General features: G+C 41.2%; 1 protein-coding gene across 11 annotated transcripts in view; it reads left to right on the top strand.

Annotated features, from left to right (window-relative positions):
* Positions 1-16,513, top strand: part of ELMO1 (engulfment and cell motility 1) — a 734,972-nt gene that overhangs the window by 309,980 nt on the left and 408,479 nt on the right. For all 11 annotated transcript variants that reach the window (XR_006716458.1, XM_045495324.1, XM_045495323.1 and 8 more), the window contains 2 exons: positions 15,223-15,263; positions 16,297-16,369. Coding sequence is in view for 10 of the 11 variants with exons in the window: in XM_045495324.1 (XP_045351280.1) it covers positions 15,223-15,263; positions 16,297-16,369 (114 nt within the window). In the remaining variant the exon portion in view is untranslated. The remainder of the gene's footprint in view (positions 1-15,222; positions 15,264-16,296; positions 16,370-16,513) is intronic.

Here is a 16,513-nt window from a genome sequence, read left to right as displayed (position 1 = left end):
TAAACCATAAATCTGTTTCGTAGCTCTTTTTTAAAAATTTTATTTCAGCCTAATTGAGGTGTGATTGACATGCATTATGAGATATTTAGAGTGTACATCATGGTGATTTGATATACAGATAGATATACTGTGAAATGATTCTCCTCCATAGAGTTAATTAAGATACCCATCACTTCACATATTTATCTTTGTGTGTGTGTGTGAGAATGTTCAAGTTCTACTTTCTTAGCACATTTCAATTATACAATACACTGTCATCAGCTGTAGTCACTATGTTTTACATTAAGCTTTATTCATCTTATAGGTGATAGTTTGTACCCTTTCGCCAGCCTCTGCCTATTTCTTCTACCTCCCCAGTCCCTGGCAGCCATCTTTCTATTCTGTTTCTGTAAGTTTGATTTAAAAAAAAAATTCCATGTGTAAGTGATATCATGTAGTATTTGCCTTTATTTAACTTATCTTACTTGTTAAGTAGTTCTTTTTCAGATTCTCCATCTCTTATGCTCCTTCCTAATTGTTCCAACCATTAACACCAGTCTGATTTGAGGAGACACATACACCATTGCCAAATTTGCTTGCTCCAGCCACTAATGACGTGACTTCCAGGGACACACTGTGTTATGAAAGCAAAGATGGTATTTCTTTAAAAATGAGGGGCAATGTGGCCACTGGCCTAGGTTACTCCAGAAGGAACCACCTCATGAAATGAGACATCCTGTTGAGGCTGGACACTGGTAAGGCAGTTTGACTTGGTGCTTATAGGCATGGGCAGTGGGCAGACTGATAGGGCCTGAAAGTCTGGGCTGCCACTTGAGAGCTGTGTGACTGGGGGCAAGCCTCCTGCTTTGTAAGAAAGAATTGGCAGTATTCATACATCCTTCCTGGCATTGTGGGGATTCAGTGAGATCATCATTCAACACTCTGCTTAATAATGGTAACCACTAGCAGTCAGTTATGAGTTTTCAGATTGGCACAAGCTTTTTGTGTTCCAGGCAAGACTGGAACCAATAATACAAACTTCTACTTAGTTGCATTAAAGTCAGTTCTGTAGCCTGAAAACCCATAATTCCTGCGACATTTAAATATTGACAGCCTGGTGAGCTAAAATGACAACTGAACCCAAAATAAGTTTTGAATTCACAACTTTAAGATCACATAGCACATAGAATGCACAATATGAATGTACTTAATACCACTGAACCGTACATTTAAAAATGGTAAGGGCCACCTGGGTGGCTTAGTCAGTTAAGCGTCTGACTTCAGCTCATGTCATGATCTCTCATTTTGTGAGTTTAAGCCCTGAGTTTTGCTCTGTGCTGACAGCTCAGAGCCTGGAGCCTGCTCTGGATTCTCTGCCTCCCTCTCTCTGCCCCTCCCCTGCTCGCTCGCTGTCTCTCTCTCTCAAAAATAAATAAATGTTAAAAAAACCTTTATAAAAATGGTTGAAAGTGGAAATTTTATGTTTCATATTAAGTTTATTTATTTTGAGAGAGAGAGCAAGCAAGCATGTGAGTGCAAGCCAGGAAGGGGCAGAGAGAAGGAGAGAATCCTGAGCAAAGTCCTATGTGGGGCTCGATCTCTCCAACATATGAGATCATGACCTGAGCTAAAATCAAGAGTCAATAGCTTAACCGACTGAGCCACCCAGGCACCCCTGGAAATTTTATGTTGTGTGTAGGTTACCACAATACACAAAGTTTTAAAATCCCGTAGAATCGAGAAAATGAGATTGGATTTCTGAAAAGCGAGGTTCCAACTTTGCATTGCAAAAATTAAAAGTCCGGTAATTTTTCTAGACTGTTCTTTCCTGACTTGTTGGATTGTATCACCATTTCTCAGCCTCAGAGCCACTGAACTTTTGGACTGGATGATTCTTTCTTTTTTTTTTTTTTTTTTTTAATTTTTAAATGTTTATTTTTGAAAGAGAGACAAAGTGTGAGCTGGGGAGGGGCAGAGAGAGAGGAAGACACAGAATCCAAAGCAGGCTCCAGGCTCTGAGCTGTCAGCACAGAGCCTGATGTGGGGCTCGAACTCATGAACCATGAGATCATGACCTGAGCTGAAGTTGGACGATTAACCTACTGAGCCACATAGGTCACCCTGGACTGGATGATTCTTAGTTACGAGTGCTGTCCTGTGCATTGTAGGATTTAAGCTGTATCCTGGCCTTTACCCACTAGGTGCCAGGAGCATCCCCTCCCCCAGTTTTGGCAACCAAAAATGTCTCTAGACATTGCCACATGTCCCCTGGGCAATTGACGAATTTCTCTCTGTTGAGAATGGACTAAATCGGTGGTTCCCAAGCTTGGTTCTTTGCTGGAATCACTTACGAAACATATTGAACATACGGAGAGGATTATTTGTAGGTACATTCGGAGGCCCAGGGATTCCTGTTTTTATCAAGCTCCTTGGTGATGCTGATGCTCTTGGGGCCAGATTTGGAAATCACTGTTGTGAGGCCCTCTAAATTTCTGACTCTCTCTGTTGGCGACTCATCCGGTTCCCACAGTAACCTTCAGTGTGTGATTCAGTACCCGCATCAGTAAAATGGTCCTACTAATTCTTCACCTCTCCTTACTTTACACGGTGTCCAAACATAGCACCTGCAGGAGCTCCTTCTGTTCCACATGACAAAGATGTGACAAAGCCCGTGTGCGGCTGCACTATTGCTTTGTGTGATGTCATAATAAAGGTAGAATGACACTGTGACAGGAATAGTCATTCCTCATCTGATTTTGCAACTGTTGGACTTGGTATTGTAGCTGTTATTACTTAAACTTCCTTTAAAATAAAGTGACCGGGCCATTTCCTTTTCTGGTTTAGCTCCCTCTCGTTGTGTGACAGAGTCTATATAACCTCATAAAATAGAGTTTGCCATGCTTTGGAAGGGAAAGACAGCAAACCTATTTCTCCCCTCAACCATGAGCTCAGTTTAATTGAGCAAGAATGAATGCTAGCATTCTGCTTTTCCTTCTGAAAATGAATTGCAGATTTTAGTTTGCTTTCTAGGTAGATTTCAGCAGAGAAATCTTTCTGCAAGTGGGTGGCCCTGGTGAGAGGAACGTGCCTTTCCTTGTTCCCACCATGCATTCTAAATATATTATTACATTTTATTAATTACCCTTGGGAAGATTTATTTTTGTCCTTCCATCAAAGCCATCCATGATCAAAAGACAACCAAATGGCTTTGAGATAAGATATATCCATTTTCAAAATGATTGTAGATGGACCATTACTCTGGGACAAGTTTGTGGTGATCTGTTTGGGTTTGTCAGCATCATCACGATAGGATGCTGGTTATTTCTGGCTCACTTCTTTCTTGACCTCCTGACCCATATAAACAACCACGTATCAGCCTATTTGCCTTGGCCATCTATGTCCCTTGTCCTGCAAACTCAATATATTCAAAACTGTCCTATCATGCCTATCATGCCTTCTACTCCAAGACCTGTGTTGCTTTGCTCCAGAAACTTCATGTTTTCCTTTTCCAGGTGATAGGTGAGAACATACACGTAGTTTGCCGAAGCTGAAACTGTATGTCCTCCCAGGCTCTTCCCTCTCCATTGGCTTTTCTGTCCAATCAGTTACCTCAGTAAACTTGCCTGCATCTGTTCCCTTTTTATCACATCTGATGCTGCTGCTGCTCTGGCTGGCCCTGTTTTCCCTGGGCAATGTGGAGGAACAGAGAGAGCAACAAGGGAGGGCTTAAAAACAAGTGTGTCAGATATCTCCCAAAGGGAGAACTTTAAAAGCAAGAGCACGATATCTCCATGAGCAGATCATGAACACAAAGGAGGTAGATAGAAATTGAGGAATATATGGGTATCAGAAAGAATCAATTAGAAATCTTAGAAATGGAAAATATACATATGGTAAGTGAAATATAAAAAAAGAAGGAAAACTACAAAAGATAAATAAAAACAATAGAATGCACAGACAGAGTAACCCTAGAGTAGATTAGGCTAAAGAGAAAATTGATAACTTGGAGAATGAGAATGCGGAATTCATTCAGAACATAGCTCAAAAGATGAATGAAAAATATGATTGTGAATTTGTGTTAAAAGGATGCATTAGGAAGTTGTAACCTATGTCTAGCTGGCAGTCCTACTAATAAAGAATGCAGAGCACCTGGGTGGCTCAGTCAGTTAAGCATCTGACTTTGGCTCAGGTCATGATCTCATGGTTTGTGAGTTTGAGTCCCATGTTGGGCTCTGTACTGATAGCATGGATCCTGCTTCAGATTTTCTGTCTCTGTCTCTGTCTCTCTCTGCTCCTCTCTCTCTTTCTCTCAAAAATAAATAAATAAACATAAAAAAAGGACAAAATGAATGGTGGAGAGGCAATATTTGAGGAAATCCTAGCTAATATCTTACTTCTCCTGAACTGAAGAGAAATTCTGCAGTGGGAGAGAACACAGGCTCTGGATTTGGCTGATTGGATCAGTAGAGGCTCTGCTATTCGGAGCTAAATGGACTTAGTACTTTATCCAAGAGCCACAAGAAAAGGAGAGGTTTATAAGCAGGGGATTGGCATGGTATGATTTGTACTTTTAGAAGATGTCCCTACTGAAAGCAGCCTAAAATCTGCAATTCATTTTCAGAAGGAAAAGCAGAATGCTAGAGGTCATTCTTGCTCAGTTAAACGGAATTCTCGGTTGAGGGCAGAAATAGGTTTGCTGTCTTTCTCTTCCAAAGCATTTGTATGTTTTGCAAGAGGTAAAATGAAATGAGAGAGATTATTTAGACAGCCCTTGCAATAGTCCAGGCAAGGAGTGATATGCCGTGGCTTAGGATAGTGATGGGAGATAGAAAGAAGTGAAGCATATGTCTCATCAAGATGTCTAGTAGGATTAAATTGACACGAAATTGATGATTGATTATATGTAGGGGGTGTCAGGTGAAGAGGAGGGAAATGTTAAAGATGATTCCGAGATTTCTTGTGTGAATAGCGAATGGTGGTAGCAGCTATCAAGATAGTGGAGGGATATTTAGGTGGACTCACGGTCTTCATGGAAACCTTACACAAATGGGTACAGGAGAATAAAGCAGGTATCTGTATGGACTGTACCTCCTTTCAGATTTTCTTTGGGTTTCAATGCACTGGCCAATTTGTCCACTTAACTGGTCTCTCAACCTCCAGTGCAATCACCTGTCATTAGGAAATGCACTTGACTATGTCACTTTCCTGCTTAAAAACTCAGGATGGGTCCTAATCATCAAGAGTTGTTTATAGGACTTAGACACCTTTTGCCTCTGAGTTGCCTGTTTAACCCCTCTCTCATTCATGCGTATGACACTGTTCATATGCCACATGAGCCATGGCTTTGCATTTGCTAGACTTATAACCAAAAGTACCCTAAGCAACCCAGATATCATCTGTTTTTAATTGCTCCTCTGTACCCAGAAGCAGAATAAAGAAGAAGGTTTAGTGAGTCACCTGTGAGATTGACTTGGTGGGGCCGAAGAGCCAATAATATGAAGGGCAAGGAAGCTATAATGTTGATTCCAAGCTTATTTTCTGGCAAACTAGAAGAAGATGAGTAAAAGCTGCAAATTAGGAAAGAGTTTTGGAGTAGGTTTTGAGTCTGAGGTTATGGAAGGATACACACTCAAGTTACAATGGCCCGAAACAGAAGGGAACTACACAGAAGTGAGGGCTGGATGTTGGATTTGAGCATAAGGTGAGAGGGGGACCAGAGCACAGAGAATTCTTCCACTGGATGTCGGAAGTCTCAGTGTTCACTTAGGGTTTCGTCACAAGGCAGTGGCATCTACTATTCTCATGAAAGTGCTGAAACATCATGCATTAAATAATGTTTATCATGAACTCACTATATGCCAGGAACCAAGATGCCCAGAAGCCAGCTTCCCCTTGGGTGTTAGCTCTGGGCACTTGGTCTTGTTGTTCATGGTTGCCAGGGTTTCAGATTTGGGATGGAGTTAAAGAACGCAGATTCTGAAATGACATAGGTCCATGTTCAAATTCTGGCTTTGTTCTAGATGTTTTAAGGCTTTGAGCGAGTTACTTAACATCTCACGATCCTATGACAGTTTCATCATTTGTAAAATAGACTTAGTAGTATCATCTTATAGGGGATATATGATAGTCATTCAATAAATTGTAGCTATTACTATTACCATAAGTGTCAGAAAGGCTGGCCAAGTGATGATAGATAATAAAAGTCTAGGTTGATGATGTCTCAAAGTTAAGGGAGTTTTAGAAAGTGCATGAGGTTGTGGCCATTGTTTGCATATTCCAAACCCTTCAAGAAGAGCCTGTTTTGTTATTCTTCAAGGCTATGGTTCAGCCTTAGATTACCATTGCCCCATTCATGGGACATCTATTTGAGACTTGAAAGTCCATGTCCTTCCGCTGTTGGCTGGCAGATGTCCCAGCACATCCATTACCATTCAAGAAAGAAGGATGAATTGGCATTGGTGTATCCACTCACAAACAAGTAAACCCACCACATAACGAAGACAGTCAAGAAATAAAGGAGGGGGAGAAATTGAAAAAATAAACTCGCTTCTTAAAAACTCCCTTTGCCACCAGTTCCTCTCAGTGTGCTTTTGACTGCTGTCTTATATCGAATCTTGGTTTCTTTGCAGTTGATAAACCTTCATAATCCTGTTTTTAAATTGAACCTGAACAAAGTAAGGTTCTGGCTTTCTTGTATCTGCTCACCTAGACTGATAATACCCTACTCATGTGGGTCCACAGTCATTTCTGTTTATCCTACTGAGCCTGCCTGTCCTTTAAATTTTAAATCATGCACATAAATACTTATTAACCTTCCACATATGAATTTGACACAAACAAGTAGACTATTTCACAGGAGTGAGGGTAGGCCGACCTTATGACCTCAGCTGGTTTGGAGTACAAATCCCTCCTTTCCACAGAGAACACTTGGTTGCAAGCGTGTGGAGTATAGTGGTGTGCCAGCCAGTGGGGAGTCATCTGGGCATACTTCTTGGAAAGCACTGATATTAGGGAAAGTTGAGAGGGAGATAGGAAATAAGAGATTGGTTGTTATTGCTGCCTGAGATACTGAAATTTGGGGGAAAAATATGTTTCTTATGTCCCTAGCAACATTGGTATTAGGATAATATAAAATAGGGACTAGGAAGGAGAATCAAAAAAGATAATTGGTATCAGTCGTGCTTTGTTTTTGCATTGTTCATTTTCATACTTTTGTCACTTTCTAAAATTTCAGTTTCCCTTCCAATTGAAGGGAAATACAGTTTCTACTGAGGAGGAATATCAGAATACCTCAAAGAGAAAGGGTTTTTTTTCACTTGTGTGTAACCCACTAACACACAAAAGTGCTAATTATTTATGTCTTTGCTCATTTACACAGTCCAATGATTTTTTTTACACAAAGATTCTACTTTATCTTGCTAAAATGTGATATTTAATTAGTTTCATGAAGCTTGAAACAAGTCATTATAAAGAAACCATTTCTGAAACAAATCATTTGTCAAGAAAAAGGTGGCATAGCCTATCATCTTTCAGTTTTTAAAATTAACGTGATCCGCATGGTTGTACTGCTTTGGAGATGTAGTTGTAAAGCCCTTTGTCACTTCCGACAATGGAATCTTGTGCCAGTGATTCACATTGGAACTGTTATCAAAATACTTGCTTTCCAAGAACCAGCTAACTTTGCCCAGGAAAGTGTGGTTTTGTCATTCTCGTTCAGATTTTTCAGGCTGCCCATAGGAAGACAGTAGGCACACACACCCCTCTCAGAGAGCATCACATTCCTCCATACAAAAGTATGGAGGTAAATGGCTCTGAAGCATGGAGACTCATCATAGGGCTCCTTGGGGTGGGGTTGGGAGGATAAAGCTGTTCTAAGATGACTTGTGTCATTGACACAATGTCAGGAAGCACCTCTGGGAACTAGGCGGGTTACTGTACATTAAAGTTTCTCCAAATCCTATTGTAGGCTAAGTCGTAGTTAACATGCGTATCCCTTCTCAGAGGTGTCCTGACATGTGGAAGCTGGGTTTCTTTTCTTTCTGGGCCAACATTACTCATAACTGCTGTGCAGAATATGTTCAATGAATTTCCATCTATAAAAGCAAAGTAAAATCCCAAGTGCTGTGCTGTATCGCCTCAAAGTGTCAGAATAAAGCATCTGTCACATTCTTTTAAAGCATTGGAGAAAAGCTTTTTAACACACTGAAACCAAAAACTTTAAGTCTTTGTGGAAAATAGTTTTGCAATTAAAGGACTGTAAGACGCTGGCCGTATGGAAGGGCAGACGCATGGTGGGGATCGGAGATTGCTTCTGTTTTCCTCTTGCTATGTTCCATTTTAGCTCCTGTGTGAGCTTTAGCGGCTGTCAGAAAGATACCAGAAGAAAGGGAAAGAAGCTGAAAGTCTGGAAAAAGAAGATGTGGTCTTAATGAAACAATATTTGCTAATTGCCCGCCTTGCGGGGGCCCAGCAGCCACTCTCCTGGGAAGTGACAGAGGTGTCTCAGAGGTGGTCTCTGCCTCCATAGCAAGTGTAACTGAGTTGGCAGACAAAATGAAAATGAGTTGAAGAATGAAGAATAGGAAGAGATGAGAGCCAAAGGCAACAACGGGGCTGGAGTCACTCAAAGAAGAAAGAGGAATTGGATATTCATTCATGTATTTATTTCATCAACTTTTAAAAAAAGTAGCTGTAAAGTGGCAACACAGGATACAAGAATTTTGAAAGAAGCTCTTCATAAATAACATTATGCAGTGTCTTACTCTGTCCTGGGTGCTATCTCAAAGGTTTTACCTGTGCCATCTCAGTTCATCTTCATGATACTACAGTGTGTGAGGTACTGTGTTTATTTTCAGTAGAGAAAACGGAATCACTGAGAGAAGTCATAAACCTAAGGATTACAAAACCCAGAGTTGCAGAAGTTGGAGTTTAAGCCCAGGAGGTCATTTTCTAAAGATGAGAGCTCATAGTTGAGGGAAGATCTAGAAAGGCAGGGAGTGGATAAAAATTCAGCATTCCCAATGCTTTCCTGGTGTCTGTTAACTTAATGTCACCACATAAGAACTTTCCCCCCTGTGTCATTACAAACATTTGAAATGAGTGAGGTTTCAGTGAAACCAGGCTCTGTTTTCTGGGCGATGTCCGTTTTGGGACAAGCGTGTGCCTGACGAGTGACTGTTGGAGGCTAGAACTCCAGCCCATAATCCGTAGGTGCTCACAGCATGTGGTCACAACGCTGGGGGTGCTATCAGCCTCCATGGGTCAGTGTCAAGGGAGCAGTGTGTGCACGGACAGATTTAAGAGCCCTGAGGTGAGCCTTTGGGCTGGGTGAGTCTTCAGGACAGATGCCTCTGCCAACGGATAGGAACAGGTGGTTAAACAGGAACTGTGCTCATAGGAGGCATGTCAGGGACAGGGACATGGATGTGGCAGAACTGTGGGGTTCTTTCCAGGGGAAGGAGCCTCAAGGCAGGCTGGACACTGCCTGCCCCTAAACAAACAAGCAGAGATTCCCAAGGATGTTTCTTCTTGGGATTCTCTGATGCCTTAAAAGAACCATGTGGTTTGTGTGAGAGCATAGTTTTTTTTAAAGAGATAAAAGGGAGCCAAGAGGAAGATCTGGTTTAGTAAGGAAGAAGATGAAGTGTTAAGCTTTCATGAAGGGGTGGCAGGACATCCACATGGATCTGCCCGAGGGGTTATTGGTATTGCTGGACCAGACCTTAGAAGAGGGTCAGAGTGGGAGGCATGGATTCAGGAATTTATGATACTGGCATTTCATTAAAGACAAGGGAGAGATAATAAAAAGGAAAGCAAAGACCAACACCCACTTTAACGAATAGAGAGAAGAGAGTGTTGCCAGAGACACAGATTAAAAATGAATTGCTAGAGAATTTGGCCATTCGCAAAAATGTAGCTGATCTTATGAAAAGTAGATACACAAATCTTTTTGTATAGGAAATTTGCTCTCCTGACTCGCTGTCTTTGATAAATTCCATTAGATAAGGGAATTCTTTTGGAGAATAAGAGTTAAAGTCAAAAGGGAGGAATAAATCTTAAAAAAACAACAACAACAAAAAAAAAAAAAAACAAAAAAAGCTACTCCTTGAATATAACTGTTGGCACATGGTACTTTGCCAATCAGATTCATATGGAAATGCATACTTTGACAAATAAAAATATTTCTGCCAGCATTAAAATTTCCCCAGAAAAATATAAAATGAAGAAATACTTTTCTATGCTGCAAGATGACCTCACTGTTGCTAAGGGGAATGAGGAAAAGAGTGTGGTGGTCTGGGGCCACCCCTAATCACCTGCAAGGTGCAATCTGGTAACGGTCTAACCCTCCTGGTTATCCTTAAAAACATTCCTGCTCTTCCCATCTCAGCTCACTGCTGAGGCCAAGAAGATAGTTTTGACCTTCAAAACAAAAAGCTTAAGGAATTTGGTTACTTTTTAAAAAACTTTAAGTAGGCTCCACAACCTGTAAGTTTGAACTCATGACCCTGAAGTTAAGACTTCCACGCTCTATTGACCGAGCCAACCAGGCGCCGCAGTTACGATTTTTTTTTTAAGTTACGAAAACATACCTAGGTAGTTAAAATAATTTTGCCTCAATATTCTAAATCCTGATAGATTCAAATAGAGTATAGAATTTTATTTTTAGCTCCTTTAGGCTTTATGGAATCAGGAAGAAGAATCAGTTTTTGCCTTTTAGACCAAATTTTCTTTTTCTCCTGAGCCTTGTCTCTCAATGAAGTAAAAGACAAATTGTTCCTCAGGTCTACAGAAAGCAATCAAAGTGTCACCATACTCCCAAGACTTAGAAGACTGGGGAGATAGGCAGAAGCATTCTATGCCGCTTGAGCAAATGTTAACCAAAACATAGGCAGAGCTGGGGCCTTTGGCTTGGAATGTAAGTGGCACAAGGAAACTCACGTCAGACTAAGGGCTTTGTATAGGAAATGAGAAAAGCGGTGGCACCAGACTAGTGTTTTCTGTCTGGGTATCTTGTTCAGTCCCAGTTTATGATAGTGCTGCTCACCTGTGTGACCTTGCTAACGGATGGTGATGGTCATTTGACGGGTATCTGTTTTATCACCTGTTGAATTACACTCGTCATCAGCTAGCTTGCTCAATGCTTTTCCAAGCCATGAATCACATAACTCCTTCGAGAGGCATCTGTGCAGGGAGTAGTGACAGCATTCACGTGTCTAACAACTTCTAGCCAACAGCTGCTTAGAGCCACCCAGTGTAGTTTACATGGTAGGAAGGGGGGGGGGGTGTGTGCTAGTTAATCCAGGCTATTCTTCAAATAGTTTCCTTTATTCAAGCCTTTTTGTTTGTTTGTTTGTTTTTTGACAGAAAGTGAATGTGTGGGTTTTCCACTCAACAGAAATGCATTGAGTCTCCTTTTAGATTCTACTAGCACCTATATACTATGGTAACTAGTACTGAGGGCTGGAGAAGATTAACCCACATGAATTAAGAGGGCTTGTTCTCAAGGGACAAGAAGATAAGACAAAGATACAAAGTTTTGGGGAGTGACTTATTTAATGTGCTAAGTACAGAGAGGGAGTGACTTCTGTCTGTGTGGTTGGGGAGATCAGAGACATCTGCTTAAAGGTGGATATTCTGCTTTGAAATGGATATTACTGGTAGTAAGAGTTCATTGTTAGAACTGGAACAGAAAGGAGAGGGACATTCAACAAATGGTATAAAGTGTAAGTATGGAAGTGGAATTCTTTTCTTTTCTTTCCTTTTTTTTTTTTTTTGGTGAATCATGGACTAATCCAGAAGCATGAATAACATGTACAGCATTAGTAGAAAGTTTGACTGCATGAGCACAGATTGTGGAAGGCCTTGGATGACAAGCTAAGGGATTTATATCATATTGGTGACGGTCACTGGGGATCTACAGAGGATATTGGGGCAAAAAAGAGTGACCTGAGCAAAGTTTGTAGGGAAAGTCAGATTTTACCCAATTATGGCTAATGTAGGGATTGGAGAGAAAGAAACTGGGGATGTGGAGACTTATTTGCAAGGATCTGGTGACAGTGTCCTGAGAGCTCTACAGAGGTAGTAGTAAGGTCTGGAACAGAGAAAGGGGAGACAGTTTGTGGAGGCAACAATGATGAGACTCAGTGGAAATGCATATATCACAAAATAGAGTAAAGAAAAGGGGAAGGCAAGGATGAATTCTCTACAAATGTATGTGAAAAACTGCCCCATGTAGGCAGTGTAGGAACTAATGGCAGATAGGAATCAGAGTTTGATGTGCCAGTGGAGCATCTGACTGAGGATTTGTGGTGAGTCATCAGTAATGAAGGGGTTGCACTCCGGAGTGGTTGGGACTAGGGACAAAGAATGAGAGGCGATGGCATTGGGGGGAATATTTGTCTGATAGCAGGAGTTGGGATGGGGAGTGTCTGTATGTTAGGAGAATAGTTAGGAGGTGAGAAGTCATGACGTGCCTTTAACTCCGTTGAGCTGGAGAGTGAAGAAACGAAGGCTGTAGGTGCTTCTGAGCAGAAGCGGTGCAACCAGAGGGAGCCATCGTGGTGGGGGTGTGGGACCTTTGAGGTCCTGCTGTTGTTGGGGCAGGTTGATGGGTGAGAGTGATGGTTTTTGTTTGTGTATTTAATAAGATTCCTGAAGGAGAGTTAAATGTTGTATCTAGCAAGCTGTCAGAGATGTGCAAGAGAGTATTTGGAGCCAGAACTTTACACTCTGGGCAGTTGAAGTGAATGAGGAACTGACCGATTAAGCAAAAGCGGAAGAGACCAGAACAGAAATGTGGCATTAGGAAGTTAGAGGCAAAAGAGAAACAATTGAAGGATCTCTTGGCTTTTACTGATGGTGTATTGGTTAACACTGTAGGAGACTGAAGGAAATACCATGAAAGCTCTGGAAAGAGGGTTTCCAAAAGAAGGCAGTAGTAATAGTGTCAAATAAGGTAGATGAATTAAGGGAGAGGAGGACTGTGAAAGTTCACTGGCACTACCTTTGGGTGGTGGGAGCTAATATTTCACTGGAACAGCAAGAAGAATAGAGGAGACAGGTGTGGGGCGTGGGCCATAGCATTTATTCTGAGGGGTTAAGGCTGCCTTATGGGTGCGTTATGTTCAGTTAACTGTGATTCCTTTTCATCAGTGGTTTAGAGCCTTTGTATAATCTTTGTTAAATCTCTAAGTTCTTCCATGGTTTTTACTCCTTTCATCTATCCAGCCTGAGAATATTCCAGATATAATAGTACCCCATAGACTTCTGTCTGTTCAAATTTGGTTCTGAATCTATGAGTCAGACATGAAGGAAAATCTAAGAAATTCCTTTATGACACCTTAACTAGGAAATCTGATTCTGGGAGCTATTGTGTTAGATGCCTTCTCTTACCTCGGTAGCAATGCTTTCTTGGTCTGATCTGTTGTTTCAATGTAATTCAAGGTTAACATCCAGTCTTGTTATTTAGATTTCAGTTTTGAGGGTGCAAAAAGTAAGATTAGGAGGCTAGGAGTGATAAGTCTTCATAAAATACAGATAGCCTGGAGAAGGCTCTGGCAGTTGGAAGTGCAAAATCCTCATCTTATGGGCATAGTTTTACTCCTAAAATTCCTTTGTCCTTTGGATGTGAGAACATCATTGCCCCTCCACTCAAAGCTAAAGCCATAAACAGTGGATAAGTTCTTGTGAAGCCATTGGCTTGTATAACATGTAACTTCTTTGGAGAACCCAATCTCCATTTCTCATCTTATTAGAAAGGAGACCAACTCAGGATGTCAGGATAACCCAGCATCTTTCCACTCCTCAGTGATTCTAGGTTCCCCTTCTTCCCACTGGATTTTTAGTTTAGTCAGACATTCTTTTGAACACATAGTGGTGGACTCAGTCATAGAGACTAGATCTCTGGTGGGCAGGAGTTCGTTGGAGGAACACTGTGGACTGAGCTGGAGTCAACTTTTAGCTAGGGCTGGAGACCCTTAGAAGGGACTGTGAACAGTGGTCAGAATTCACTAATTTGTCAGAGCAGACATGGTAACACCATGTCTCAGGGCTATTCTGTGACATGAGAGAGTAATAAGCCAAAATCCTAACCCTTAACCCTTTTTTGATTTTTTTGCTCTTTGTATTAATTCTCATTTATTTCTTATAGCAGCCCTGAGGAATGGGTAGGTCGTATGCCCGTTCTACAGATAAATTAGTTGAGGTTCAGCAAATTAAGGGAATTATATAGGTTATACTGCAGACCAGTTAAGGAGCTAGGATTTGAATTGGTTCTGCTTGAGTCAGTATTCATTTCCCCATAACACATTGCCCTTCAGAGGGACAGAAGCAGAACATGTTTATATGTAGACAGCTTTTTATATGTTTGTATCTGAAAAATCCAAGACCATGTGTTGTATTTCTTTGATTTTTCTGCCCCCTTTATTTCTTGCCTGTGATTTGTTCTTTCGGTTGACATGCTACTGCCCACCCCAGACGGAGATAGATAGGGGGTCTGTTTTCGTCCAAAGTAGAGAGGTTTCAACATCACTGGGTGAGCTGTGTGTGTCTCTCTCTTTGCTGCATTCCTTCTCTCTGGGGGCAGGCGGAGCGGAACACAGCTGTGGCTGTTAGGCCTGGAGCACAGCTGTAGTCAGCCGGCCAGTTGACACCATGGCACATGGTGTCATGGTCTCATTACTCAAGTGTGTCCAGCTCAAGCTGCTGCATGATTGGCATTTGTCAGGGCCACGGTTAGGAGAAGAATTCTATGCACTTTGTAGGAACAATTTCGCAATGCCTCCTATTCCATTTGCCACACGTTCTCATAAAAATGTCCTGAATCCAAGCTTGTTTGCGTAACACCACACTGCTGGTTGCCTGCTTCGTGTACTGATCCTGAGGAATTCTGGTTATCGTTTGACCTTGGGGCTCTCATTGCCTGTGAGATCGTTGAACAGAGCTCTGTGTTCATCTTGATTTTAACGCAGCTACGTTAAATATGATGCATGTTTTGTTCAACTAATAATGTTAAGAATAGAAAAAGGGACCACAAGGATAGTAAATCATTAATATATCGGGCGGTGACGGCCGGTAGATTACACCTTGAGAAAAACACCAGACTCCTTGACAACAACCAAGAATAGCAAATGGAAGTTCTCCTTACTTAGATATCTTTTTATTAGGCTCCTTTTCTTCTTCTTTTTTTAATTTAAAATGATGAAATGAAACTAACAGCATTTCCTTTTTTTTGCTATTTTGCAGAAAAAACCACTGTCTGCAATAATAAAGGAAGTCTGTGATGGGTAAGTGTTACTTAGGATACATGTGAGTTGCTTCAGTCCACAAACTGGAAGCTAATAAAATATTCCTGAGCAAGTATTATTGCTCTATTATTATTATTTTTAGTTATAACATTATTTATAAGTCACTACCTGACCTCCGCAAAGACATCAAGAATCACTCTGTACGATTTACATGCCCTCTTACACCAAAAATTTTCTGTTGTTCCTCAAAGAGCAGAAAGTGTGAAATGGCTGGTGTGTGCACATTGGGGCCGGTTTTATTTATTTTGAAAAGTTGTGGTTCATTCATCCTACTCAGCAGGGAGCAGTCTGAAGTTCCTGAGGTTAAATACACACCTCATCTGGTATAAATTGAGAGGACCATTCAGGCTCCCATAGAAGACGAAAGAATTTAAAGGACAAGTCAGTGTGTGGTTTTGCTGCCCCATGGAACTTGACAGTGTTACAGCTTTCCTACCTCTCTTTGGCTGGCCTTAACAATCCAAAGGGAAAGCATGTATAGAATTGCATGAGGTTTTTCTGCTCCAAAGCAGAATTATGAAGACAGTGTTACTTGGAGTTTATTTAAGACCTGGGATACTTGATTGGAATGTTTCCATATGCAGCAAGCATAGTGATTAGGAATTGCAGAACAGAGACCACTGGAATATAATAATTATCAAAAATTTAAATTGCATTCATTTCTTCTGTGTTCCTCTTTCTGCCCCATTCCTTCAAAATGGGGGAGGAATATAACATTGTATTTAAACACCCCTGCCTCAAAGCCATGAAGATGAAATGCTTCAAGGTGAGCCACATTCCATCCACTAGGTGTGCAGTAGGACCACGATGATCCACAGAGGAAATGATTGGTCAGGGCGATGCAAGGTGGGCTAATGTCATTCCAGCGTTAGGAAGCTCACTGGGGGATGTGTTGGGTACTGGCCAAATTCCAAGTGTAGGGTGCTTCATCCTTCTAATTCGGTCACACTGTAAAAGTGACAATGACCCAGTTTTTTTGTTTTTCTGATCAGTTTATGCTTATATTTTTAAGGTGGTCCCTTGCCAACCATGAGTACTTTGCACTGCAGCACGCCGATAGTTCCAACTTCTATATCACAGAAAAGGTAGGTCAACCACATTATTTAATCTGGGACACTTCTATTTAAAAAAATTAAAATATGACTGATATTTCCTGTGTTCAGGACTAGACTAGACCTGCTGATCTAAATTTTAAACCTCTATCATCTGTAAAATAGAGTGTGCAGAGC

The sequence above is a fragment of the Leopardus geoffroyi genome, chromosome A2, assembly GCF_018350155.1.
Source record: "Leopardus geoffroyi isolate Oge1 chromosome A2, O.geoffroyi_Oge1_pat1.0, whole genome shotgun sequence".
Taxonomy (NCBI): Eukaryota; Metazoa; Chordata; class Mammalia; order Carnivora; family Felidae; genus Leopardus; species Leopardus geoffroyi.
The sequence above is the reverse complement of the archived record's forward strand: the minus strand, read 5'-3'. Positions and strand labels throughout refer to the sequence as shown.